We start from the raw sequence: 25075 nt of genomic DNA, 5'->3' as shown, positions 1-25075 counted from the left end.
GACACACCTCCATGGCAGCCTCTTCCCAGAAGCTGCAGCCACTCCCCAAGAGGAGGCCAGCCACGCCCTGAGCCCCAGTGGCTTCCGACAGGGACAGCTCTTACTGAGACTCCCAAGCTGAGGAGGGAACTAGTGGGCACACACACAATAAGTGAACCAGGACTTGGTCCCACTTCCAATTCTGCTGGACTGCAGCTCCTGGGACAGCCCTGGCACCTCAGGGATGCTCAGGATACACACACACCATGAATGTCAACCCTCTGTTTTACCATTTAAGGCCAGGACGCTCGAGTGCACCTCCAAGTAGCTGTGTTCACATACATGTGCCTGTGATGCTGAACTCTGAGCAGTTCTTGTCACCTCCAAGCCATCGGCAGCCTGATGGAGGACGGCTGTAGGGGAACCACGAGCTCCAGAGAGCGCTCCACCTCATTGGAAGCCTGGGAATGGGGGGGGGTGGCACACAGCGTGTCCTTCGGGCCAGGATCAGATCAGCAGAGACCTTGGGAGGGTCTCAGGCAAGAGGCACCGGAGGAGTCAGAGCTGGGGGGTTTCCAAAAGCCCTGCAGCCCATCAGGGACAGCCAGGATGCTGCCCTGGCCCTCTGGGACAGGGAAGCTGTGCTGCTCTGCAGAAGGCCCTTCCCGCCTGCCGGCTCAGAGCTCCCCTCTGGGCAGGTGGACCCCAAAGGCAGGCCAGTGTGGGGTGCTGGCCAGTGCCCTGTCCTCCCCAGGGTGCCCAAAAAGCGGCTGGCTTCTGTGTGTTCCCAGGAAGTGCCCCACCTTGCTGTCCTGGGAGCTGTCTTGATAATGAAAGCCCAGACCTGGAGTCACTTTCACAGAGAGATTTATCGAGAATGCTAACAGCACAGGATACAGTACTTCCCAACAAAAGGTGCGAACGCGTCACTTAGAAAGGCATGCTGAGTATTCTTGGCTTTCACACGTATTAAAAAACTTACAAAAATAAAATAAAACTGCGTGCTGCCCATCTTTTCAAATAGTAAAAGAACCTTATGAAAAAATCACTTGGTTTTACAACAAAAGACACAAACGGACATTTTTATGTAAATTTATAAGGCAAACTCTTTATATAATAAATAGGTTACAGGGATTCAGTGGGGGGTGTTTTTGAAACGTATACAGGTACATTCAGACAGGTTTACTGAAATGGTACAAATTTCCTTAATAAATTGCCTTTTGTTTTTAAATATATCAGTGCTTTCAGTCATTTGGCTATACACAAAGAACCTTTTTTTGAACACTACAAAAAAGCAATCAATATTTTTTTTGTTTTTAAAACAACCTACTTAAGTTTTCTAAAGTAATTGTCCCAAAACACAAAAACTGAAGGTGAATGCGATAGAGGGCTTTAGGAGATCATCTCCAGCCAAGTCTGTCTTGGGTGACTCCCCGCACCCCACACACACTTTTCCAGCCCTTTTCCTCCTGGGCTGGAGCCAGCTCCCTCTGCACAGGGAGACCAGGGTCCCTGCGACTCAGGAGAGGGCGGTGACCCTGCTTGGTTCTTCTCGCTCCTAAGCCCCATGCCTGAATGGTCAGCACTGTCCTCGAAGAGGGGGGGCCCCCGGGCGCTAAGGGAGCACGTGGCCACCACTGTTCCGTCAGTCCTCAACAGTGTCTGGGAGGTAACGGCTACTCTGAAGAGGATCGGGTTTTGCCATGAAACGAGAAGGGGGGTGGTTTCTCACATCCAAATTTTGCTGGGGATCAGATGACAGCCAAGGGTGTGCGCCCCCCGCCACCCTGCCATCATCTCCTCATCTGGGAAAGTGGGGAATCCAGAGGTTATGTTAGTGTCGTGCACTGTGGGGCGGGGTGGATTTGATGATGGTACCCCGAACGGTAATGCCCCCCCTGAATCAAAATGCCCTGTCCACACACACCTGACCTGTGGCCACAGTGGAGGTCTCCAGGGAGACGCCCAACTTCTGGCCAAGCCTTGCCCCGCAAGCCCACCCTGACCTCCTCCCGCCGAGGTGTGGCTGGCTCTGCTCACACCCCTCCTGGCTCTCCTTGCAGGAATGTCAACCTTGTCCGTCCTTAAAAAAAATAATCCTGATGCTACTAATCTGGGAGTGGACCAAAACCTGGTTTTGCTCTGACTTCACAAATTGCAGCACGTCAGCCATTCGATTTGTCAGCTCTAGGTGTCACTTCTTTGGGTGGCTTCTGGCTGATCTGGGCAGGGGGTCCTGTCTTTGGCTCTCCCCCTCCTGGGGCAAGAGGACAGCCCCTCTCCTGGTTACCATCCCCTCCCTCCAAATTCTTTTGTTGGTAAAGAAAAGGTGTCTAGAAGCATTTGTCTCTGGAACAATTACTTTAAACATGGTTACAATACAGACTTCAGTTCAAACACAGAAGAGATTTACTTCGCAAAATTCCTTTCACCCACCGAAAATTACACAAATAGAAGCCTCAACACCACAGTTAAGAGGACCAGTAGAGAGAAGCTCATGTTTGGAACACAAAAGGAGAACTCAAAACCAAACCAAACCCAAACAGAAACAACCCCAGAGAGACGAGGGGAGGGCGGAGGAGGGGAGGAGCGCAAACACAGCACACGGTACAGTGTCCGGGTACAGGAGCCCCGCACGAGGAGCGGGCTCGGCACACCGAGTAACAGTCCTGGTGATATTTGGTCATATATTCATCAACTACTGACTCTGAAGCGGCTGTTATTGATTGAAGCAGTGACAACTCAAACGGAAAAGGAGGCCTTGGGAGCAAGGGAAGGAGCAGGTTTTGAGTTCTGCAAGCCTTTGCCACGCCACCGTCCAGCAACCCAGGAACAGTGCACCGGGCGGGCCCTGCTGCCTGGGGCAGGCCAGGCGAGAGGTCACCGGCTGAGGCTAACTCGGTGCTGCCTTCAGATCTCGGGCAGAACTGGACATGCGCCAACACCCATCTGCAAGAGGCTGGACAGCAGCGGTTGCAGCAGCTTCCTCTGACCCCCCGGCCCAGGCTGGGTGGGAGAAGAGGCAGGGACCCACCACTAATACTGAACCAAAGGTGGGGCCCAGCCCCCAGGCCCAGGTCCTCCCGGGGGCCTGAGGGGTGCCTGGCCACCTGAAGGGCCTCTACAGGTTTCTTTTGGACGCAGGCCTCAGAAGTAATGATGCGGGGAGGGAAGCTTTTGGCCCTGGTGATTATAATGCTCTCTGCTTTGGAAGAACAAGTTTCTGGATATTATTATTATTTTTTTTGGTGTTTTTACTTACTTAAAAAATGATCAAAAAGAACTTACAGCTAAACTCTCTAGCAGATATTGCTCAGTAAGAATTACAAAAGCAAATGCAATTACTCGTAGGATGGGGTGGGGGGAAGAGGAAGGAACGTTTCTGGAGTCTTCGCTACCTCATGGAAGGGACCCGCTGGACCACACATGTGGTTCTGGGGTCCCTGATGTTCTATCTGGTATGGCTCACACTTTCTGAATCAAGACACGGCCTTCCGTCTCCCCTGTGGTCCCCGGACTTGGCAGAGAGGGGCCCTACCAGTGGGGAGGTTTGCTGCCTGTCTGCACACCATCACTCTGACTGGGTCACTGGAGGGTGTCGGGGGGGGGCAGGCCACCCCCATGAATGCCAGCTGCCCCACCCAGAGATCAAAGGGGACCAGGCAGTGTCAACTACATCCTGGGCTTCGCCAGAGCCAGGGAGCACGCTTGCATCCACCCACTGAAACGAACTGTCCTGCCTATGCCAGCGCCCTGGGGCCTCTCTCACAAGCTCGGGAGAAACAGTGCGAAACCCAGGAGCTGCCTCCTTCGCTCGGCACTGGGAAGCCCTTGAAAGAAGCGAGGAAAGACCACGGCTCTGCTTGGACATGAGTGACCAGCAGACGGATTTGTCGGTTTGTTTTTTTGTTGTTGTTTTTTCTTCGTTTGTGTTTTTTTTTCTTTTTTTTTTTTTTTTTGGTTTTTAAAAATTTTCCCTTGTCCTATGCTATGGTTATCAGAAATATTGTAATTAAGCAACAGGTATAATTTTAACAGGTCTGTGTGTGTGTGTGTGTGTGCACATGTGTGTGTAGCCACAAGCAAAATGAGTTTATAACTGTGCAATATACAGATATATATATATAAAAATTCAACTGCTTTGTGTGTCTAGTTGGTGTATTTAAATAAAAGGGACAGGAGAGGGAAAAGCAAAACTAAAGAGCAAAACAAACGCCCAGGAGAGAAAAGACCAAGCAGGTCTATGCGTATAGTCTAGAAGATACTGGATATAATCAGGGTCACCAGGAAGAACAGCTTTGTCACTTGACACACAGACACTTTGGGGAGAGGGACTACCACTGGGCAGGAGCCAAACCTTGTGGCCTCTTCCCCTCACCGCTGAGCAGGAATCGAGGAGACAGATGACCGAGGGGGCGGCTGGCAGAGCCAAGGCAAGTTTCCCCAATGTTTGGAAACCCCCAGCTGGAGCCCCTTCCATGAGGGTCCTCTCCCCTGCCCTCCCTCAGCCCCAGGCCCCAAGGAGGGCAGAGCCAGGGACTGTCCTCGGGGGCAGGCCGCACCGTGGGCAGACGCTGTGGAGGAGACATCACCCTCTCCTGCTTAGTGGCCTGGGCCCTAATTCGAACCAATTCTTCCTGACACCTCGGCATTTGGGGTAGGCTCACTGGAGATGACAGAGGAGGAAGGAACAGGTCAATCAGGTAGCGAGGAGATTGCGCGCCTTCACAATTCCCTGCTGAGCACCCCCCTTCCCACCTGGAGCTGGGCTCCTGTAGCTTCGCGACAGGCAGGTCTCCCTGCAGGGACCACTACCCGAGAGACAGAGAAACAGAGAGAGAGACAGATTTTCCAGTGACCCAAGGGCCCCAAGGCGCAGACCCAGCAGTTTCAGGCTGGATTCCCCTTCACCTGCAGCACTGACCACACAGCAGGCCAGGCTCCAAGTCCTCTTAGACCAGCCTTTTTTTGGCGAAAGCTTGCTCTTATTCACTCAGAAACATCAAGATGTAGTTTCCTGCTCAAGATTTCAAAGTCTTCCTTCTGCAATGTTGACAAGGGGCTTCAATGTTCCCTTTTTTCCCCCTTGAACATGGAACTTTAGACCCTGGGTGAGGCAGTATCCTAGAGAGCTCTAACAATTCTGCTATGTTTTCTAAAGATTGATACCATTTCAAAAAGAGAAAAAAGCAAAAACTGAGACTCAACAAACCCCTCCGGTAGACAGGTTCACGCACAGAGCGCTGAGATGGGGCCCTTGCAGAGAGCAACTGAGAGCTGGAACGCAACGTGGCAGGGCTGTCGGGCTCGAGAGCAGAGGTTCCACTATGAGCCTGGCAACATGCCTGTGCCCCAGCCCTCCCTGGGCACTGGCCAGTACTCAGGGGGTCGGTAGGCTGACACCCACAAGGTTCTAGAGAGAGCTCACTTCCCCGAGGTCTGGATGGTCTGGGCCACCCACATGGGCAACTTGCATCAGGAAAACAATTTGGGGCCATGACCCCACTAGAGATGGATGCACCAAGCTAGGGCTGATGCCTGTGACCTCCCCTAGCCCTGTCGGGCCTGGCAGGAACGCTCGGGAGAGGGGTACAGAGCTCAGCTGCCAGGCGCCACGAGATCCGGGCTGCCATACCTGGTGGCTTCCCTTTACACCCTCTGTTCCCTCCTGGGCTCATGCTGCTTTGTTAGAAGTCACTTCAAATCCAGACGTCCTGTCAGCTAAGCCAATTCCTCTCCCACCAAAGATGGCGGCGTTCTTGTGGCTATTAAGCACCCTCCTTCATGATGGCTGTCACGGCAATGACAGGCAGGGAGGCAGGTAACAACCTGGTGCTGTTCCGAGTCCCATCGCCACTGCTCGTGGCCTCTAAGATGGCATACCACCGCTGAGCAGACTGTTACTAGCACCGGCACGGGGGCTCAGGAGAGAAGTCAGGTGCTGGCTGTGGCCGACATGCCCGGGCCACCACTGCGGCTTCCACCGTCCAGGGAGCTGAGGGGAGTGGCGGGGGGAGCAGGGCATTTCTGGGGGTCTCCTGTGCCTTTCGATAAGGACTACGGTGCAGAAGGGACGTGTACTGGACCCTGCCATGGCCCAGGGGCCCCGCCTCACTGTGGTGTCAACGCCAGCAACAACATGGGTTAGGAGAGCTGAGTGACAGGCACAGGGCAGGGAGACCCAACGTACGGACCTAGCCCCTCAGGTATCTGAAAGCTGTCTTATCAATTCCTGCCTTCTGGACACAGTCCCTAAGGGATGCCCCCTGAATCTTCACGGTGTTCAAGTACACACAGAATCAACATCACACTCCCCAACTGGGCCAGACACAGCTGGTGAGAGTTCCAAGGCTAAGCCTGCCCTCCAACCTTCTGTCCACCTGTCTCCAGGACAGAAGTGGTATAGGACCTTCAGCACCCCTGCCCAAAGGTGACTCGCTCCTAATGTCTGTATCTGGGGGAGAGGGAATGTGGATGAAAGGGGGAGAAAACCCTAAGGTGCAACCTGCAGCCTTGAAACTCTAGGGGTGGGAGCTGGGGAGCGAGGGGCCTGTAGGTCAGGCTGGGCAGAAAGGAAATGCCACTTGAGATTCGGTGTTCTCGACCACCACCATCAGTCAGCCCCAGAATCAACTGTTACAGGTCAAAGGGGGGGGCATGGCAGGCCCAGCTCTCCCTGGCCCAGGAGCAGATGGTGCCAAGCTGCTGGGGAGGTCAGCTTTGGAGACCATTCCTAGGAGCCCCGTTTTATGGATTCAGTGTAATTAATGCCTCAAAACCTGACCCAGCAAACCGGATGGTACCTCCATGACAAACGGGCTGGACAGTGGGCTCATGTGGACAGGGGTCCTCTGAGAGTGCCAGGAGCCTTTTGTCCTTGGAGGAAAGAGGGAACCTGACAGACATGCCCCCTCTTCCAACTCCCATCCCTTCCTGGGGGAGGACTCAGAAGTGAAGCCCAGCGGGTGGACAGCAGAGTGGGTTTGGTTGGGGGACTTGCTTTTGCAGCATCAAGAAACAGATACAAAAATGCTAGAAAGGGCAGCTACTACTCCACAAACAGAACAGGGCAAACTCCCTTGCTTCTAACCGTTCTGCGAGAGAGAGACACGGTTTCATTTTTTTTCTGAAGCTACTGATTGGAACTGTCAACTAGGGGTCCTGATCACTAAAGGACTGGCAAGGAAGTGCTAGATGGTTTCTAAGATGTTTCACTCCTTCATGGTTACACCGCAGTGAGAAAAGCTGGGGGATAGTAACTAAAATACACGAGACAACACGCACTTGACAGTTCATGGCAGCAGCTCACGTGGGACGTGCTTGTGGGTGTTTCTGGAAGCATAAGACTGCTGTCTCGTTTGCTACTTTGATAAGGTACTTCTCAGTTGGACAGATTTAGATATAAGAGACATCTCTGTAAACACAGAAAAGGATATACCAATATGATGAAGATATGCAGCTAGATAAGGACTTCCTGAACAGAGGGTAAAAGCACAGGGTCTCGAATTGAAACTGACCAATGAACACCCCGCAACAAGCCCAAGCCTCAGTGCCCCAACACCACAGCCCTGGTGCTGATGCGGAAAAGCATGAGGTACCAGCCACCCCCCACAGCCTCCAGCAAGTGAAGCCCACTCGGGGCCCAGCAGAGAAGAACTCCTGCTCAGAGGAGTGTCAGAGGGGTATCTGGACTCGTTCTGCCTGCTGCCCGGCCTGACTACCCCACCCTAGCCGGGTCCTGCATAGGCCAAGGTCAGGGCTTGGCCACTCTGTGACACTGGCAGGCCACAGCGAGTCTCTGTGCTGCCCTTGGCTCTGCAGTCCCAATCTGGGTCCACTTCTCCTACCCACTACCGTTGAGTGGGAAGGCTGAGGAGACCTGGGATCCAGGGTCTGACCAAAGGAGGGGAGTCCTGGGAGAGCAAGATCCTGCCTCTCCCGTGCCCCTCAGAGAGGCTGGGGTACTAGAGCTGGGGGAACTCAGCAAGAGTCTGGGGCTTCCTCAGGGCTCAGAAATGGGTGGGAGCGGGGGCTGAGGCGGACGGCAGGAAGGCCAAGGGTAGGGGGAGTTCTGGGGGCCTGAGCTGACCAGTGTCGGCTCGGGGTACAGTTGGGCACTGCGGCTGCCTGGAACAGAAGGGAGCAGTGAGGACGAGGGAGGAGGGGGAGAAATGAAAAGGCTGAAATGAAAGGAGACAGAAACCAAAGGAGAGGAGAGAAACCAATCAGGAAGTCCTTATAAATTGCAGCAAACACTTAGAGTTTCGGAGCTTCGTGGGAACCCTATGTGCTGAGCCCACTTGAAAACAAGCGCAGGTATATACAGATCCAGGTAGTTGTCAACACCGTCACGTCTAGTGGCCTGAGGGACAAAGGGTCACCAAGTCAAGCCCGCTAGCTTGCTCGCAGAGCAGGTTTGTTTTTAAGTGGGAACATGAAGACTCAATAGTGCAAATAGTTCTAAGCTGTCCCTAAAGGAGTTGAGAATTGGAAAAGTTTTGGAAGAACATTTCCCCTGCCTTCCCCCTGGCCCCTGGCCCCATCTACTAACGCTCGAACTAGTGGGCACAACTGCTCTGAGCAGCCAGGGATGCCCTCCACCTGGCCCGCGGCACTCTGCCGGCTGCAGCCTGGGCCAGCCTGCCGGGGCCTTGGCCTGTGGCCTTGGTGGCCTCTGTTTAGCGCTACCTGCTGGAGGCCGGCCCTGGGCCAATGTCACCTCCGGCGCAGGCCAGTCGACACCCAGGGGGGCTCAAAGGATGCCTCCCTCCTAGCCGGGCCAGAACCGGGGCCGACAGATGCTACATCCCCATCCTGTGAAATGTCTTGGTCGATTTGGGATTGGGGCTGGCAGGGAGCTGTCTGTGTGCCCCCATGGGTGGGATCACACGGGCTGGAGCCACTGGCCGTCTCCACCATCTCCAAAGGATCCAACTGTCTCTCTTGCCTCGGACCTCCTGGTCCTGACATGGGTGGGCGTAAGGGGGGTGGGGGGTTGGGGGGAGCTCGAGGCCGGGTGGGGTGGGAGGGGAAGGAGAGCTGAGACTGGGGTACCGATGGCCCCCAAACCAGGAGTGTCTTCTCAAGCGCTCTCTGTCCCTAGTGACCACGTGGGGGGACTGGGTGGGAGGGAGGTGCAGGCACACCCTAAGAAGCCTGGGCAACAGCTTGTCTGGTCAGTAGTATCTGCAGCAAGCCTTGTTGAAGGAGCCTAGTTTAGAAAAGTGCAAAGCTACTTCTGGCCCTGGTTAGGTCTTCAACCTGACTGTGCTTGTCGATAAGAAAAAAACATCCCCAATGCTCCAACTACTCCCACCCTGAAGCCACGAAACTCTAAGTTTACTGAAAGAAAAAAAAATATTTTTTATTTCAGTTAATCGGGAAGCTTTGTCAGAGCCCTACCCATAAGGAGAAGAGACAACAGCTGCCTTTATTCTTGTTGGTTTGCTTTGCAATCCGCTCTGCGTAAAGTCAGCTAACTCTCTCGGTCACGGGCGTCCGGCTGTCCACAGGCTCCTCTCTGTTTGGCCTTGGCATGGAGGATGAGACAATGTCTTTGCGCTCTCCCTCCCCTCGGTGTTTGTACTTTTCTGTGGCCGGGGCCGCGGTGGCGAGCGTGGGCTGAGTCTTAGCAGGCTCCTTGGGGCAGCCGTCGCTCTCCAGCGAGCCTGCTCTCGGCATCTTCTCCTCTTTGCAGATGCTGCTGCTCAAGTCCTGGGGCTCGGGGGGGCTGGCGGGGTCCTCGGAGCTCTGGGGCTCAGGCGGGGGTGGGGGCGGGGGCAGGAGCAGTGGCGCGGGGGCCTTCGGGGGCTCTGCATGGTGGTGGTGGTGGTGGTGCTCCTTCTTGGGGGGCGAGGAGGCGCTGCCGCTGCGCCCCTTGGGGCTGCTCTCCTTGCTTTTCCGCCCTGGGCTCTTGCAGGTCTTCAGTCCCTTCCCGCTCTTCTCGCCGAGCGTGGACACCAGCAGGGGCTTCACCACCTCCTTGACCTCAATGCTCACCGTCTCCCGGGTCTTGCGCTTCTTGATGGGGAGCACGGTCTCCTGCACGGACCGGATGGACGACTCCTTCACGGCTTTCTTTTTGGCCTCGGCGGCAGCAGCGGCAACCACACTGCCCGGCTTTCGGCCTCGTTTCTTAGGAATGGCCTGGGGGTCGGCCTCTGCTTTTCGCTTCCGGCCAGGGCGCTTGATGACCATGACCTGGGCCGAAGTGGTGGCCCCACCCCCTTCCGCCTTGCTGCCCGGCGCAGCTTGGAAAGGCATCTTGACGAGCAGCTTGCCAGGACTTTTCTCCAGAACCCTTTTCACCTGTACGCCCTCTGACGCGGCTGCCTTGGGTCTCGTGGTGCCACTCCCTTTGGGGCGTCCCCGACCTCTGCCAGTTCCTGGAGCTTTGGGAGATTTGGGCTTCTTAGGTGGTTTCTGCTCTCGCCGGGAGGGGCTCCCTCTCCCGGTTACCGTGAAGTCAAAATCATTAGGGTCCAGGGAGGTGTCGCCTACCTTTTCGAAGTATGCAATCAACTCCACTTTAGAGCGAAAGGCTTTTCCCTGGGGACTGTGGGAACAAGCGGAGACACACAAAGAATGGTTAGAAGCTTCCAGAGCAATACTGGAGGTGGAGCACAGGAGAAGGTGGGTGGTGAACCCTCTGACGGGAGGTATTCTGCAACTGACATGCCTGATGATACAGCTCACCAAGAAGGACACTTAAGAGAAGCTGATGTGAGCTAAAACTAGGGAGCTGTGGTCCCACTTACACAGGAAGCAACCAGGTCACCTGATGGCCATAGGTGCCTGTGTGGCCTGCTGTTATCTGGATGCCCCCGGGAGTTGCACTCCTCAGCCCCCCAAAGGGGTCTGGCCCGGGGACCCTGTCTACCTGCCGGACTGAACTCTCCAGGAATCAGTTTCCTCATTCGCCAGTAGGATGATGCTTTGCTCACCTTTATCTGAGTTACTGGAATTAAATGAGACTGTCTATGAGTGACTTTTGAAAATGGCTAACCTGTCTGGAGTCATCTAAGGGGGACAAGTGAAATGAACGTAGTTACACTCGTCAGTGACTCTGTTTCAACAGGTAACACTGGACCACCAGCCCACAGCTGGACAAAGGCCAGAGGGACAGTGAGAAAGGCACTCCGAGCCCATCTGGGGCTCTCTCTAGGCTGTATCAGACAGCCCCCCTTTCCCAGCATGCCTCATACAACAGACTGAACCCTACGAATTCGTATTTCTCAGGGCTCATGAAGTATTGGCACAGAAGGACTCTCCCACAAAGAAGAGGTTCCCAGGTTCTGAGGACAGCCCCCCTGCTGGGAAACCAACAGCAGAGTATGTGTGGTGAAACTCTGCATCCCCAGTGCTATTCTTCCTCCAGATAAGGCCCTGATGGACATCTCCCTCAGGGCAGTGACCTCCCCAGGTGGTCATTCCAAGCATACCTGGTCGCACTCCACCAGCAGTGGTCACTACTCAAGACCAGACTCGAAGTGGGGTTACGCACACACACTTTCTTGATCCATGAGCTGCAAGGAGCTAACACTCCAAGGGGTCCCCATCAGTTTCTTAGCGGTAGTCCCTGACTATTCCCCCACTCCCCCACCACTAGCCTTCCCTGCTCTGGAGAGACAGGAATCACCCCACTTACTTGATCAAGTACACATCATACTTCCCAGCGGAGCGGCCAGATTTCCTTTGCTTAAGCTTTCGGGTCCAACCTTCAGGCAGAGTGGGGTCATCGTACATGGGGCCCCGGTCGCGAATGATGGAGCGCCGCTGCTTGGGGGACGCAGAAGCTTCTGGCACGGCTGGGGCCGAGCCTGACCCTTCTGAGGTCTCTGCTTTGCCGGCCTCTGCGGGCTCGGCAGAGTGGTGGGCTGCTGGCTGCAGGGGCTCATGCTTGCCCTCCTTGTCTTCTTTCTTATCCTTCTTCACCTTTTTGAACTTCAAAGGTTTGTCCTTCAGGCCCTGGAGATCCTGCTCTTCGGACTTTTCTTCCCTGAAGTGTTAAACAAGGATGTCATTATCACAGGGAACAAACTGGTGTGCAGAAAAAAGTGGGCGCCAGCAGGTCTGGGGTGCCCAGACACGGGCAGTGCCCCAGGAGAGGGGCTGTCCTGCCAGTGTCCCCCAGATCGAAATGCCCTTCCCCTTTACAGATGACTTGAGAGCCCGGGGCTGCTGACAGTGACGGCCCACAGCACCCTACACCCTAAGGCCCATCCCTAGCAGGCTTGCCCAGATGGCTTCTCAGTGTTATGAGCTAGGGCCTCTGGGTTGGACGGATGACGAGAGACTCTCTCGCCTGTTGGAGAGGGACCTACTCACCAAAAAGGAGGGGGCTCCTCTTTCCCAGGGCCTAGCCTGAGTGTTACTCTAAGCTTTTGTGTTTGGGGTTTTCTCAAACGGGTGTTCAATGAAAACCGCACAGTACACCTTGATGATGGGAAGAGCCCAACACTGCCCCTGGGGAGGTGGTGCTGAGTGCAGTGCTGAGGAAAAATCTGCAGATTTGGAGTAAGCCACACCGAGCCCAAATCATGACTTTTTGCCATTTCCAAACATGGATCTGCACAACTGACTTCAACGTCCCGTGCCTCAGTCTCCTCATCTTGACAACCAAGGTGGGTACCAACACCCTAGACAGAGAAGAGTCACAAAGGCATTGTCTAAACAGTGGGATGGGGCAACCAGACACTGCTGCCCAGGGTTCTCACGTAAGAAGAGGAGCAGTTCCCTGCTGGGGGAGTCTTTCTCACCAGACTCTCCTGACAATGCGAGGCTTTGGCACTGGGACGTGCCTGATTCCAGGGCGGGTGCATCCCCATTCCTCCATGCTGACAGACCAGCTCCTCCTCTATGTGTGGGTCCCGCCTGGTAGGGCCTCCTCATCTCCTTGGACAATGGTTACTGTGAGACTCCAGACTCCAGGATCAGTCTGGCCATGCTGCTGTCTTGGCTGGGCCAACAGGGCAAGAGCATCACCTGGGCCAGGGAGGCCCAGAAACCAGAACTGTGGGCTCACAGCCAGTCACCTACAAAGCCCTCTCTTAGAAGCTCATTCTGGAAAAGAGCCAGACTCATCTGTATTCCAGATCTCATCCTCAGAGCCCCCGGATCCGTGTGGCTCACAACAGCCCACCCCAAGTGACTTCCCTTGCTGGCCATGTCCTGAAGACCACCACCAAGGCACCATGGTCTGCCCTGGCCTTAAGACTCGAATGACATGGCTCAGTCCCCAGAGGTGAGCTCGCACCAGGAACTCATAGGTTGGGCCTGAGGAGACAGGGCGTGGAAAGAGCACACCCTGCCCTCCGACCTATCCTGGCTGTCTCTAGCAGAGCTCGAGGGTGAGCTTAGGCTTAGCTCTGTGTCGGAAACCCAGACAGTCCCAGGCCACAGCAAAACGTAGCCCCGATAGCCAAGTCTGGTTTCTTCAGAGCCCTCATGTGCGTTTGCGGATACTGTAACTACGATGAGCTTTGGCATGAACCACGTGCCCCAGGAATGCCCCTTAGGTACCAGCAAGGGTTTCAATGCCATCTAGGGCCAGCCCTTCTGGAAATTTACCAGGAAGACATACCCACGGAAACGCAAAACAACATTCTGCATTTGAGCATAATGCAATTGGCGATAACATTCTTTCCACTGGCCCAAGACTGCGGCCAAGTCAGACAGCCACCGCCCGAGACCTACTGGGCCAACACTGACATGTGCACACTACGCAGAGCCAGGAAGCCTGAACCCCGGGTTGGGACCCCCAGGAACCACTGTGAGGGCTCACGGTCCACGGTAGGCCACCCTCCAGGGGAGAAATGGAGGAGACTTTAGGAAGCAGAGGGCAGAAATGCACGGAACTGGTCCGGCATGGGGTAGGCAGGACTGAGGTGAGGACTGGCACAGGGCCCAAACTCGCCAGGTTTGTGGACCAGAATTTCATTTTCTGAATCATGTAAAAGTTTACATAACCAAAAAGAAAATGAAGACAGAACGGAAGAGACTAGAACACGTCTAGCATCCATGGAGGGGAAGCAGGCTGGCTCAGGTCCTAGGGCAGCCTGTGCTGGGGCAAGTGAAGGTCCAAAAGCATGAACTGCTTAGATTTCAGCTAAGAAAAGAACCTGCTTGGTGATGTCGGGGTGGGGGGGAAGGAGGGAAAGACAGAAAGTGAGGGAGGGTCTCAAGGGTCTTATGGGGAAGAAGGTTCTGGGCAGCAGGGAGGCCTCAAGGGGAGGTCATGGAGCTGTGTCGGGTTTGATTCTGGGTGTGATGGGATTCCTCCAGCTGCTGTGTGGAGAGTAGCCTGCGGGAGACCCCAGAGAGCAGCAGGTGGCCTGGGGGACTCTGAGGCCTGCTAAATTCCATGACACAGCAGCCCTGCAGCAGCGTCACTTTGATGATCTAGGGCAGGGGATGGCAATTCCTCAGGGGGCGATGCCCAGGGCAGGGCAGACCGCTCCAGGGGCTCTCGAGGCATGGTCCCAGGTGAGGCTGGTGGGGACTCGGGACATGACCAGGAGGTGGAGCAACACAGCTGGCCAGTATGGGGACAAGTGCCACCAACTGAGGACGGGGAAACCTGGGCCAGCAGCAGGGTGGAGCAACAGCCAGCCCCGCAAGGAGGAACTGCAGGAGCAGCTAACACCGCATTATAAGCTGTCTCCACTTCAACACAAAGGAACAACTAAAAAGAAGCTTAAGGAGGGGAGGAGAGAATTCTTCAGCTACCAAGTGGGGAGACCCCTGTGCCCAGACTGTGACTTGGCCTAAACGAATTGTGTGGGCTTTGAAAGATTTTTATTACGATCACATAGACATAACGTAAAATCTGCCCTTTCACGTGTTTCTAAGTGTTCGAAAAATGAGTTTTTAATAGCACCAAAGATGGGAATAAGACAGCCTTTAACTATCTATGACGTCCTGGCTCTTTCAAATTGAAATTACTTGAAGCCACTAAGAAAATATGGTGATTTTCAATTCTGTGGACTGACAGGCACAGAGGTGGTTTGGTACTTAGATTTTCTGACCGCTACTGAAAACAAATAAAAGTCCACAAAGAAGCCTTGAAGCCATTCTGCTGGGTGCAAAGTGAAGGCAAAAAGGGTGCCAAACAGGTAATCCAAGTGAGTTACTCCTGGCTCAGCTGCCTGCTCGGTGGCAGGGTAACCTGAAGGAGGGAGGCCAGACAAATACTTGAGGCCCCCCCAGCATGAGGGTTATGGGATTTGTTAAAACACAGTTTCAAAGAAACCAAACAGTCCTCTTTTCATTCCCCCTTTCATCAGACTGTATCTCTGTGTGCATGTGCACGTGCATACACACCGCCCTGGAGAGGACCGTGAGAACTGAGCACCTAGCTCTTAAGTTCATCCATTTGAGACTTGCGGGTATCCACCTGATCAACTCTTCAGTGTTATAGGTCAAAAGAAAAGCAGAGATAACCAGACAAGGTCACCTGTCTGAGGTCATGTCTGAGATGACACGTGCTCATCGATGGCCCTTGCCCAGAGCCAGCCTCAGTTCGGGGCGGGGAGGCCAGGGTAGAACCAGACTCACTCTCTAGGCTTCAAGTGCTCCCCGTTTGGGGGAGCAGATGAGGGGAGGTAGCCAAAGGTGACCCTGTCCTCTGTCCCAGGCCAGAGGCAGGCCAGACACAGCAGGTCTTCAGGGCTGATGATGAGTGCTCCAGGCAAGGCAGACCAGGTGGGCCTGGGTGACCCCAGCAACAGCTCTATCCTGCCACCACTGGGACGCCCCTCCCTGGAGGAATGAATGAGTCGGGGTAAGCCCCGTGTGTCACCCTGGCTCTCGACTTCTGAGAGGCCTTTCCTGCTCCCTGCAGTGCCCCAGACAGCACACATGTCCTCTTTCCTGTCGTCCCCCTACTCAGGAACCGTGTGCCAAGGGACGATGACCCCCCCCGGCCATCAGCTTCAAAGAGGCAGCCAGGACATGCTGACTATGGGCGCCTGGGACCTGCGATTGGCAGGAGAGGGTGCCGGAGTAGCCACCAAGGGCCCAGGAAAGCCAAGAGTGATACCTACAGCGACAGAGAGTGTGTGGCCACAGAGGATGGTCATGCTTGGGGTGCAGGTCCATGGATCGGCTCCCCGAAGTGAGGCAGAGAGACCTGCAGACTCCTCTGGTTGAAACTACCAAAACTGCTGGACTGAACGACTTCCAGAAGATGCTATAGAAGACAGTGCTTACAAAGGTTGACCAATATGCACAAACTGGCCAGAGACTAAGGAATACGTAGGCTAAAGAGGCTGGGAAGGGAGGAAGGGAGTCCTGTTCAGTTAGGACTCTGGCAGGTGCCCCGCGGCCGGCCAGCAGAAGAGCTGGGGACAGGGAAAAGCAGTGACAGCAGTGCCTCCTGAGGCCACGAGGAAAGGCCTGGAAACAGAGGGGCATCCCACGTAGCAGCGGGCATGGACTCTTCAGAATGGGCTGCGGCTTGGGCAGAAAAAGGGCCGGTGACTGAAGACATGGGCCACCCAGGAGCGCCACGCCAGCCTGGACTGGCTCACTAATCTGAAGGCAGCCAGGGAGGTGATGCTGAAGTCCTCGAGGGCTCCAACTGCCCCAGATGGATGCTTGGAGCAGAATCAGCCTTCAGGCCTCAGGAGGGTGATGGCGTGCCTGCCCAGGGAGCAGGGGCAGCATGTCCGCAGAGGTGGAGGTGACGGCAACATGACTGGAAATTGTGCTGCCTGACACCAAGATTTCGAAGCTATTTCACCCAAGCTGTCTCACAATTAAAGAAGATGCCTTCACTTCACGTGAATATATTAAGAGAAAAGACTGGAAACCTTGCAGAAGTGCCTTTTTTAGTGGCTCAAAGCACCACAACGTTTTCAATAGCATTATGCTCTAGATGGTACAGCTACAAGTGTGAAAGAAAAAGTGTTGACATGTTTCCCTGTGTTTAAAAAAAAAATCACTGCCAAAGGCAGCCTTGCCCAGGACCCAGCTTTTAATATCAACGGAAAAACTAACCTGTGCAATGCAGGGAAGGAGGCACCAATCTGGGGGTCATGGCAAAAACCAGTTAGCTGATGTTGATGCCACTTGCAAATGCCAACAGAGCCTTCAGTGAGCCCTGGTGCTCCTTTAACCATAATGGTTACTGGTTTTGTGAACTCTGATTACCAAATCACACAGGTTTCTCATGGTCTACCCCAATCCAGTTTTTCCCATAATAACTTCTGTTTTTCAATGTGTGATTAGCAGAACACATGATTTGGGGAGGAAATACACGTATCACACTGAAGCATAAGGGCTACACAAATCTTAAATGTCTACAAAGACTGAGAGGAGGCTCTTGTGTAAATGAAATCATTTGCTAATTATGCCGGTGAAACAAAAAAAACATTAGATCAAATCCTTGCTTTGATCTAGCAAAGGAAAAAGAGTTGCAGGAATCCTGACTTCAGTCCAAATCACTGTATCCCAAGGGGTCTGATGGCGAGAACTGACTGTATTTTCCTAACGAAAGGAACCTCCAGTAATCATGCGGGAGGCAGCCTTGGGACACAGTACCAGGCACTCTTTGGATCCATGGCTCCTGTGAATTCCAGGGGTGCAATCACTGACATCAGGCACCTGCACTGATCAGACCACGGCCACTTAGGTGGGACTACTCAACCCCCAAGGATTTCAGATTAAAGACAGACAGACCACAAAGCCAGGTGAAGGCTGCAGCTGAAAAGGTATTCTTCCCTTGAAGTGGAATCAGGCTCCCCCCAGAGTGAGCTCTGGGACACTTCCAGGGCCCCAGTGACATCCTGACATTTCCTAATTTCAGTCACGCTTGCGTCAGCCCCATCTCGGGAGATGCGTGTCTCAGCACCTTTCATTTCCAGTCAGCCACCCAGTGGAGTCCGTTCAGGAGCCCAAGCATCACTACGAAGCCACAAACCAGAAGGACAAGGGGGTGGCTACTTCCCCATGTCAAAAGTCTGGGATCCGAGGTGAGAACAGGCCTCCAGGCAGAGGCTGCTTCTGTCTTGAAGAGTCACTCCTTGGGGCTTCCAATTCTTTCTCCCTCCAGTACGAGCTGCAGCATCTCAGGATCCAGGAGGCTTCTCTGCACGAATCATCAAGGCATCAGCGCTGTGAATCGCCAACTTTTGCCCCTTTAAAGATCTGAGAGCAATCAAACTGGCACTGCAAGATGGTCTCAGGGGTTTCTGTGGAGCAGGAGGAGGGACGAGGTTCTGCTTGAAGGCTTCAGCAGTGGGACCTAAAGTTTAGTGGCCCTGTTCTGAACTCAGTGTATTTTTAATACCCCAGTTTTTAGAAGATGCAAGAAACTATGCTTTGAAAAGCTGTACAAAACACAGTTTGTGCTACCCAAAGATAGAACCCTCCCCAAATGAAGGCAGTCAGTGCCATATGATAAGTCTCATTGTCACAGCACGAGACCACCACATGTGGGAAAGATAAGCAAGTTTGAGAAAACACTGCCACTGTGGAGAATAGTCAGGCAGTTCCTCAAAAAGATAAATGTGGAGTTCCCACATGACCCAGAGATTCCACTCCAAGGTATGGACCCCAAAGAGTTGAGAACGGGGACTCAAACAAGAGTCCGTGGATGACAATGTTCCTAACAGCACACATCACAGCAGCCAGAAGGTCCCAAGAAGCACCCCAAGTGTCCATGGACAGATAAAAATGCAGAAACAAAATGTTGTCCGTCCATATGATGGAATGTCATTCAGCTTTAAAAAGAAGGAAACTCGAGAATTCCCTACTGGTCAAGTGCTTAGGACTAGGGGCTCTGACTGCCAAGAGCCAGAGTTCAATCCCTGCTCAGGAAACAAAAGATTCCACAAGCCCCATGGTGGCCAAAAGGAAAAAAAAAAAGAAGGAAACTCTGACACCTGGTACAGTATGGATGGATCATGAACTGAAGCTGTTAATGCTAAGTGAGGTAAGCCAGACACAAAAGAACAAATATTATGAGATTTCATGTATATGAAATATCCAGAAATAGGAAAATCCAGAGACTGCAAGTAGGATATTCACTGCCAGGGGCCAGACGTAGTAGGTAATAGAGAATGACTCCTAATGAACACAGGGATTTTTTTTGGGGGGGTGATACAAATATTCTGAAATTAGATAGAGGCAATGGCTGCACATTTGTTGCTGTTGTTCAGTCCCTAAGTCGTGCCTGACTGTGACCCCATGGACTACAGCACGCCAGGCTCCTCTGTCCTCCACTATCCCCCGGAGTTTGCTCAAACTCATGTCCATTGAGTAGGTGATGCTGTCTAACCATCTCATCCTCTGCTACCCCCTTTTCCTTCTGCCTTCAATCTTTCCCATTAGAATGCACGTTACAAATGTACTAAATACCACTGCACCCTTTAAATGGGTGAATGTCATGGTATGTGACTTCAACCTTAATTTTCCTAAGAACCCACTAAAATGATAGCCGATTCACCAATTACCCTAAATCGTTACGGTAGGTTTTCCAATGCTCTGCCAAGTAGCTCTGCTGTGCCATTCAAGAGAAAGAGGTGAGTGTGGGGACCTATGGGGACACATGGTGGACTGGACCACGCTGACCCAAATGAAATCTCCGAAGCCCAGAACATGGTAACCATGACAATCAGAGAGGAATTTAGTCCAAGAAGTTTAATGACTAGGCATGTAGCCAAGTTGAAGGTTGTTGGCTAAATATTCTGAGGGCATTTGATCAAATTTTTTTTAATTGTGGTAAAACCCATTATACAAAATTTACCATTAGCAGCACTTAGTACATTCACAATGTTGTGCAAGCATCACCACTATTTAGTTTCAGAACATTTCGTCACCCGCCCCCCCGACCGAGGAAACCTCACACCCACTAAGCAGGTACTTCCCCAGCGCCCTTTACTCCCAAGCCCCTGGCAACCACTAATCTCCTTTATGTCTCTATAGATCTGCTTGGACCTTTCATATAAATGGAATCATATATGGCTTTCTGTGACAGGCTCCTTTCACTCAGCATAATGTGTTCACGGTTCTTTCACGTTGTGGCATGTATTAGAACTTCCTTTCTATGCTGAATAACATTCCACTGTATAGACACACCACGCTGTGTTCATCCATTCATCTGTTGATAGACATCCGGGTTGCTTCTACCTTTTAGCTGCTGTGGATATTTGTGTACAAGTTTTTGCACAGGTGTATATTTTTGATTCACTTGGGTCTATACCTAGAGTGGAATTTCTGGGTCACACGGGCATTCCACGTGTAACCTGTTGAGGAAACGTCAGGCTGTCTTCCATGTGGCTTCCTCTAGGGGTGATGAAAATGTTCTAGAACTCGATAGGAATAAAGCTGGGTGGCAGAAATGGCTTCTACTCTGGAATGCCCAGCAGGGAGGGGCAAACTTTGAACACAGTTGTCACAACGAGGACACTGGGAGTAGGGAGGAGTGTTTCACGTCACCACCTAATTCACTCCATAGTGGACGCTCCGGCAACAAGACATGCTTTCTACCTGCATCCGTTTCTTCTCTTTCTCCTGGTACAAACAAGCTTTTAAAGAGCTTTTGATGAGTGTTGTCAGAGAGGAGATACCAGGAGCCAGGGGAGAGCTCTGGAAGGTGGTGTGGCTTGCTTGGGGTGGGAAGGATCAGGTCCTGTGTGAGAAGCTGGTAAACTTGTGGACCATGACTAAAGCCAAGCTGGGTGGCTTCACTACCCACCGTTCCCAGCAGAGGGGCTGGATAAACGCGCTAAGAATGAGAGGAAACCCAGAACTCAAGTCTTATGACTGACATTTTTGTTACTTTGTCTCTTCCCAGCCTTCACATCTAGCTACTTCTCTCCCACCATGTCTCCAGGCCCCTGTGCACGTTTGTGCTGCAGACTACTCATGTCAAGTCCTCCCACAAACAGACGGACACTCATCAGGGCAAAGCTGGCCTGTGGGGCCCCCTTGCCAAATATCCAGCTTCAGGTCCCCACCGCCCGTGTGCACAGACACTCAGGTCGCGCCTGCCTCTCTGGTTCCCAGCAACAGACTCCCACAGCTCTCGCCTGCTGCAGTTTTTCTCCCAATACCATTTGTTTTCCTCTCACTAGTGGAGGTCACCCCACAGCTGCAGGTCTAACAGCCTTGCTTCCTGATGACGACACAGGAGCCGCTGAAGAAAAGGAGCAACAAAAGACAAAAAGAAGGGGTGACACCCATGACTGAGGCACCATGAGTGACGCCAAGGAAGGACCTGCCAGGTGGGGGGGGGGGGGGTCTGGGACAGGAACCGCCCCCCCCCGCCACCAGCAGAGCCCAAGGAAATCTTCAAGGTCACAACAGGGGGACCTGGAGCCAGGCTGGCTGAAAAGCACGGTCTGCCCATGGCAGATGGAAGAGCCAAGAAGCCTGTAGGGTAAGGGCGCCAGCAGGCTGCGGGGTTTCCGTAGGTCACCAGCAGGGACTCAATCTCGCTCCCTGAAACAACTCTGGGGACCAGAGAAAAAGTGAGAAGACACACATCAGTAAGTCAGCGGTGGCCCTGTGTACAAGCACTAACGGGGTAGAAAATACAATGGAAGACTGACTTCTAACCCGCTGGTGGAGAGTCGCCTGGAATCCGCACCTGGGAAGAGCTGAAGACAACAGAGGATGGCGGGGCTGGGACGTGCTTCTGGGGACCCTGCGTCAGCAGGCACACGACACAATCAAGTCACCGCAGATGAGAGCATCCAGTCCAAACGGCGGCTTCCAACCTCCCACAGACCTGCTCTCTCCTGATCCCGGAGAAGATGGGGAAACACACAGACAGCAAGGAGTGAGAAGGGCAGATTTCATTCCGCGAAGGCAAGGGATGTAACGTCGCATGCAGCACATGCCACAACCTGGCAGCTGAGGAAAGGGCTCCGGAGAACAAAATAGCCGCGGGGCTGCTCCACCCCTGGAAGCCATTTTGGGGAGCTCATGAGAGCCCCGAGACCTCTCCTCCATTAAGCTGGAACGGAGGAACTGGGGAGGCATCTCTCCCTCTTGAAAATTCCTTTTGCATTGGAATAGAATTGCTTTATAGGGGTGTGCTGGTCTCTGCAGGGTGACAGTGTGAACCAGGCACAAGCACACGTATGTCCCAGGTCTAGTAGCCAGTGGGCCAGGCCAGCCCTGCAGGAGGCACCTGTGCTTGGGGCCACCCGGCTCTCAGGGAACCAGCAGGAGCCTGGGGTGCCGCCTTCCAGGAATGGCACGCATGTCCTTCAAGGGGCTAGAGCAAGCCGTGACATAAAACAATGAACACTGTTCCTAAGCTAGTGACTTCAGATGTAGCTGAAGAGTCCCCCTGCCTGCAGTTCCCCTGGTTGTGCAACTTGGTTCTGACCACAAGAGACAAGCTCACGACAGCCCAGAGGGGAAAGCACTGAGATGGACATGCCAGCGGACCAGGAGGAGACAGTCAGAACTCCCCTCTGTAGCAAAGCCAACAGAACAACTGGAAGGAGCCATCAAAGCCTGAGCCAAGTTGACAAAAAACCACATGGTACCTCTAGAAACATTTTATGGCCAAAAGCTAAAAAAAAAGAGAGAAGAGAGACAGGGAGGAAGATGGCTCAGGAAAGGCAAACTTTCACCAAGTAGCAAATACACAAAAGGAAGAGAAGGAAATTCCTCACAATTTTATAAGAACATGTTCTCAATAAGAGTTCAAAGATGAGAAGATAAAACACAGTAAGATGAAAGGGCAAATTCCCAACCTAGGGAAACAAATTACAGACCAAGATGCGCCATTACGGAACTAATAAATACATTTAAAAACAGCCAGAAACAGAATATGCATAGCTGAAAATTCAGTCAGACAAACACTGCATGCAGATGAAAGAGATAAAAAGCAAAAGCAATTAGAGTGACGCTAACAGCATTGGAAGAGAGACAAAGATAATCCAACATAAGGATAATTCGTGTCCCTGCAGTAGGGAACCCCAAATGGCACATAGACACCATCAAAGATATATAAGAGAACTAACCTGAGACAAATGTGAGCTGCATCTGCAGGCTGAAGTAACACACCATGCTTCCAAAAAAAAGAAATTAAAAAAAAAAAAACCCATCAGTGAGAGGGATGGTGGTCAATGTCCTGAACATAAAGGATTAAGAATTCTTCAGGGCCTCAAGGGATCATGTAAAGAGGGGTCCAGGTTTAGGGACTAGGAAGAGCCAAGGCCCCAACTCCAGGAACAATCTGGCACATTCCAGGAAACGCAAGAATGATGGGCTGGAGCCAAGTGAGCAAGGCAGAGAAAAGGAGCTCAACATGAGGCAGGCCTGGCTACCTCGTTTGCAGGACCCAGTATCAAATAAGAATGCAGGACTTCTTCAAAAATGGAGACTTTGGAGCTGGTCGCAGTGGAGCATTAAACCAAGCATGGCTCTTCTAAGCCCTGAGCATGATATAGGCTGCCTGTCCAGGAATAGATGAGATTTTATTCTGTGAGGGATGAGAAGCCCTCAGAGGGTTTTCTCAGAGGAGTGACATGATCAGATGAACAGTCTGAAGAGGCTCGTCATTCATGGAAGACAGAGTGTGGGGCAGGATGAGTGGAAGGGAGACACGAGGTGCTGCAGGTGCACTCACAGTGTGGGATGCTACATGTTTCTTAGGGACTGACACCCATGCACAGAAGGAAGAGCAAGCAGACCGGGGCGGGGGAAGAAGTTGAAGTGCAATGCAGGCTCCAGAGCTTTCTGGAGCCTTGGGCAGTGATGGCAGGGCAGGGGTTTGGTACCCTCTCCCTCCATCACCCACCCACGGCCCTGGGATCAGCCTGACTGGGTAAGGAAGCTCTCACAGCTGAGACAAATGCCAAGGCCAAGCCCAAAGGGGCTGGCAGCTGGGGGTGGCCTGCAGACTGCACTCCTTCTGTGGATCTGCATGGTCACCCCCTTGATTACTGTGGGGGCTACTGCAGAGTCTAAGCAGGGGACACTGTGGTTGGTCTAGGTGCCATCAGGGGAGGGCATGTGTGTGCCAGTGCAGTGCTGGAGATCCAGGACTCTGACTTCTGTATTTTACGTTTTCCATATTGAGGCATTTCACCTTCGAGGGCTTGAGGCTAGAGACAGAGATGTGGTAGTCCTCAGCACGGAGGTCTGAAGAGGCCAGCGAGCAAGTAAGGGTCCCTTAGATATGAGTGTGGACAATCTCCCTCCCGTTATCTGGCCCTGTGACAAGGAGAAAGAGTCAGCAAAGGAGACAAAGAGGAGCGAGGCAGAAGAAAGACAATCAGGTGGATCTGTCCAGATTATTGGTGGTAAGCAACAGAGACCAACTCAAGCTGATTTATGCAGAACATGACTGGATTAAACAGCTCCTGGAAGATGGAAGGTGGTAATGTTTGTACAATATGAATATACTTAATACAACAGAACTGTACACTTAAATGGGGGCTTCCATGGTGGCTCAGATGGTAAAGCATCTGCCTGCAATGCAGGAGACCTGGGTTTGATCCTTGGGTCAGGAAAATCCCCTGGAGAAGGAAATGGCCAGCCACTCCAGTACTCTTGCCTGAAAAATTCCATGGACAGAGGAGCCTGGTAGGCTACAGTCCATGGGGTCGCAAAGAGTCGGGCATGCCTGAGCGACTTCTCTTTCTTTCTTTACACTTCAACGGTAATTTTTTTTCAAGTGTATTTTACCCCAGTAACAAAAACTGGGGGGAATGAAAGCCTATTAGGTGGGCCAGAGGGCGGGAGAAACAGGTTTGAATCTAGTTAGCCGGGAACAATATTCCAAATTCTGCTGCCAAGGTGGCGCAGGGCAGATAGCACTGCATCTGCCACCCTGCAGAGGGCAGCACTGGCCACAGCAGAGCAGCCACTGTGGCCGGGGAGCTGGCCCTGCTCCCTTGGGGAGGGGTGGGGTCTGATGAGCCAGCCAGCGACACATGGCCATACCTCCGTGCAGGGCTTAGGGCATTTTTCTCTGCCAAGGGCCACACAGCAAGCATTTTTTGCTTTACAGGAGGCACTCAACTTGCCAGTGAAGTGGGAGAGTAGCCTCAGACAATGCATACGGGAAGGAGGAGGGCTGGGCTGCAAGAAAATTTTCTTTACAAAAACAGGAGGTGGGCCAGATTTGACC

General features: G+C 52.9%; 1 protein-coding gene across 2 annotated transcripts in view; it reads right to left on the bottom strand.

Moving 5' to 3' along the window:
* Positions 1 to 829: 829 nt before the first annotated feature.
* MECP2 (methyl-CpG binding protein 2) overlaps positions 830 to 25075 on the bottom strand; it is a 59811-nt gene continuing 35565 nt past the window's right edge. For both annotated transcript variants that reach the window (XM_043895358.1, XM_043895361.1), the window contains 2 exons: positions 11627 to 11977; positions 830 to 10534 (listed from right to left, as the gene is read on the bottom strand). In XM_043895358.1, coding sequence (XP_043751293.1) covers positions 9451 to 10534; positions 11627 to 11977 — 1435 coding nt within the window. In that variant the 3' untranslated portion in view covers positions 830 to 9450. The remainder of the gene's footprint in view (positions 10535 to 11626; positions 11978 to 25075) is intronic.

This window comes from Cervus elaphus, chromosome X (genome assembly GCF_910594005.1).
Source record: "Cervus elaphus chromosome X, mCerEla1.1, whole genome shotgun sequence".
Lineage (NCBI taxonomy): Eukaryota > Metazoa > Chordata > Mammalia > Artiodactyla > Cervidae > Cervus > Cervus elaphus.
Note: the sequence above shows the minus strand (reverse complement) of the source record. Positions and strands in the feature narration are given on the sequence as shown.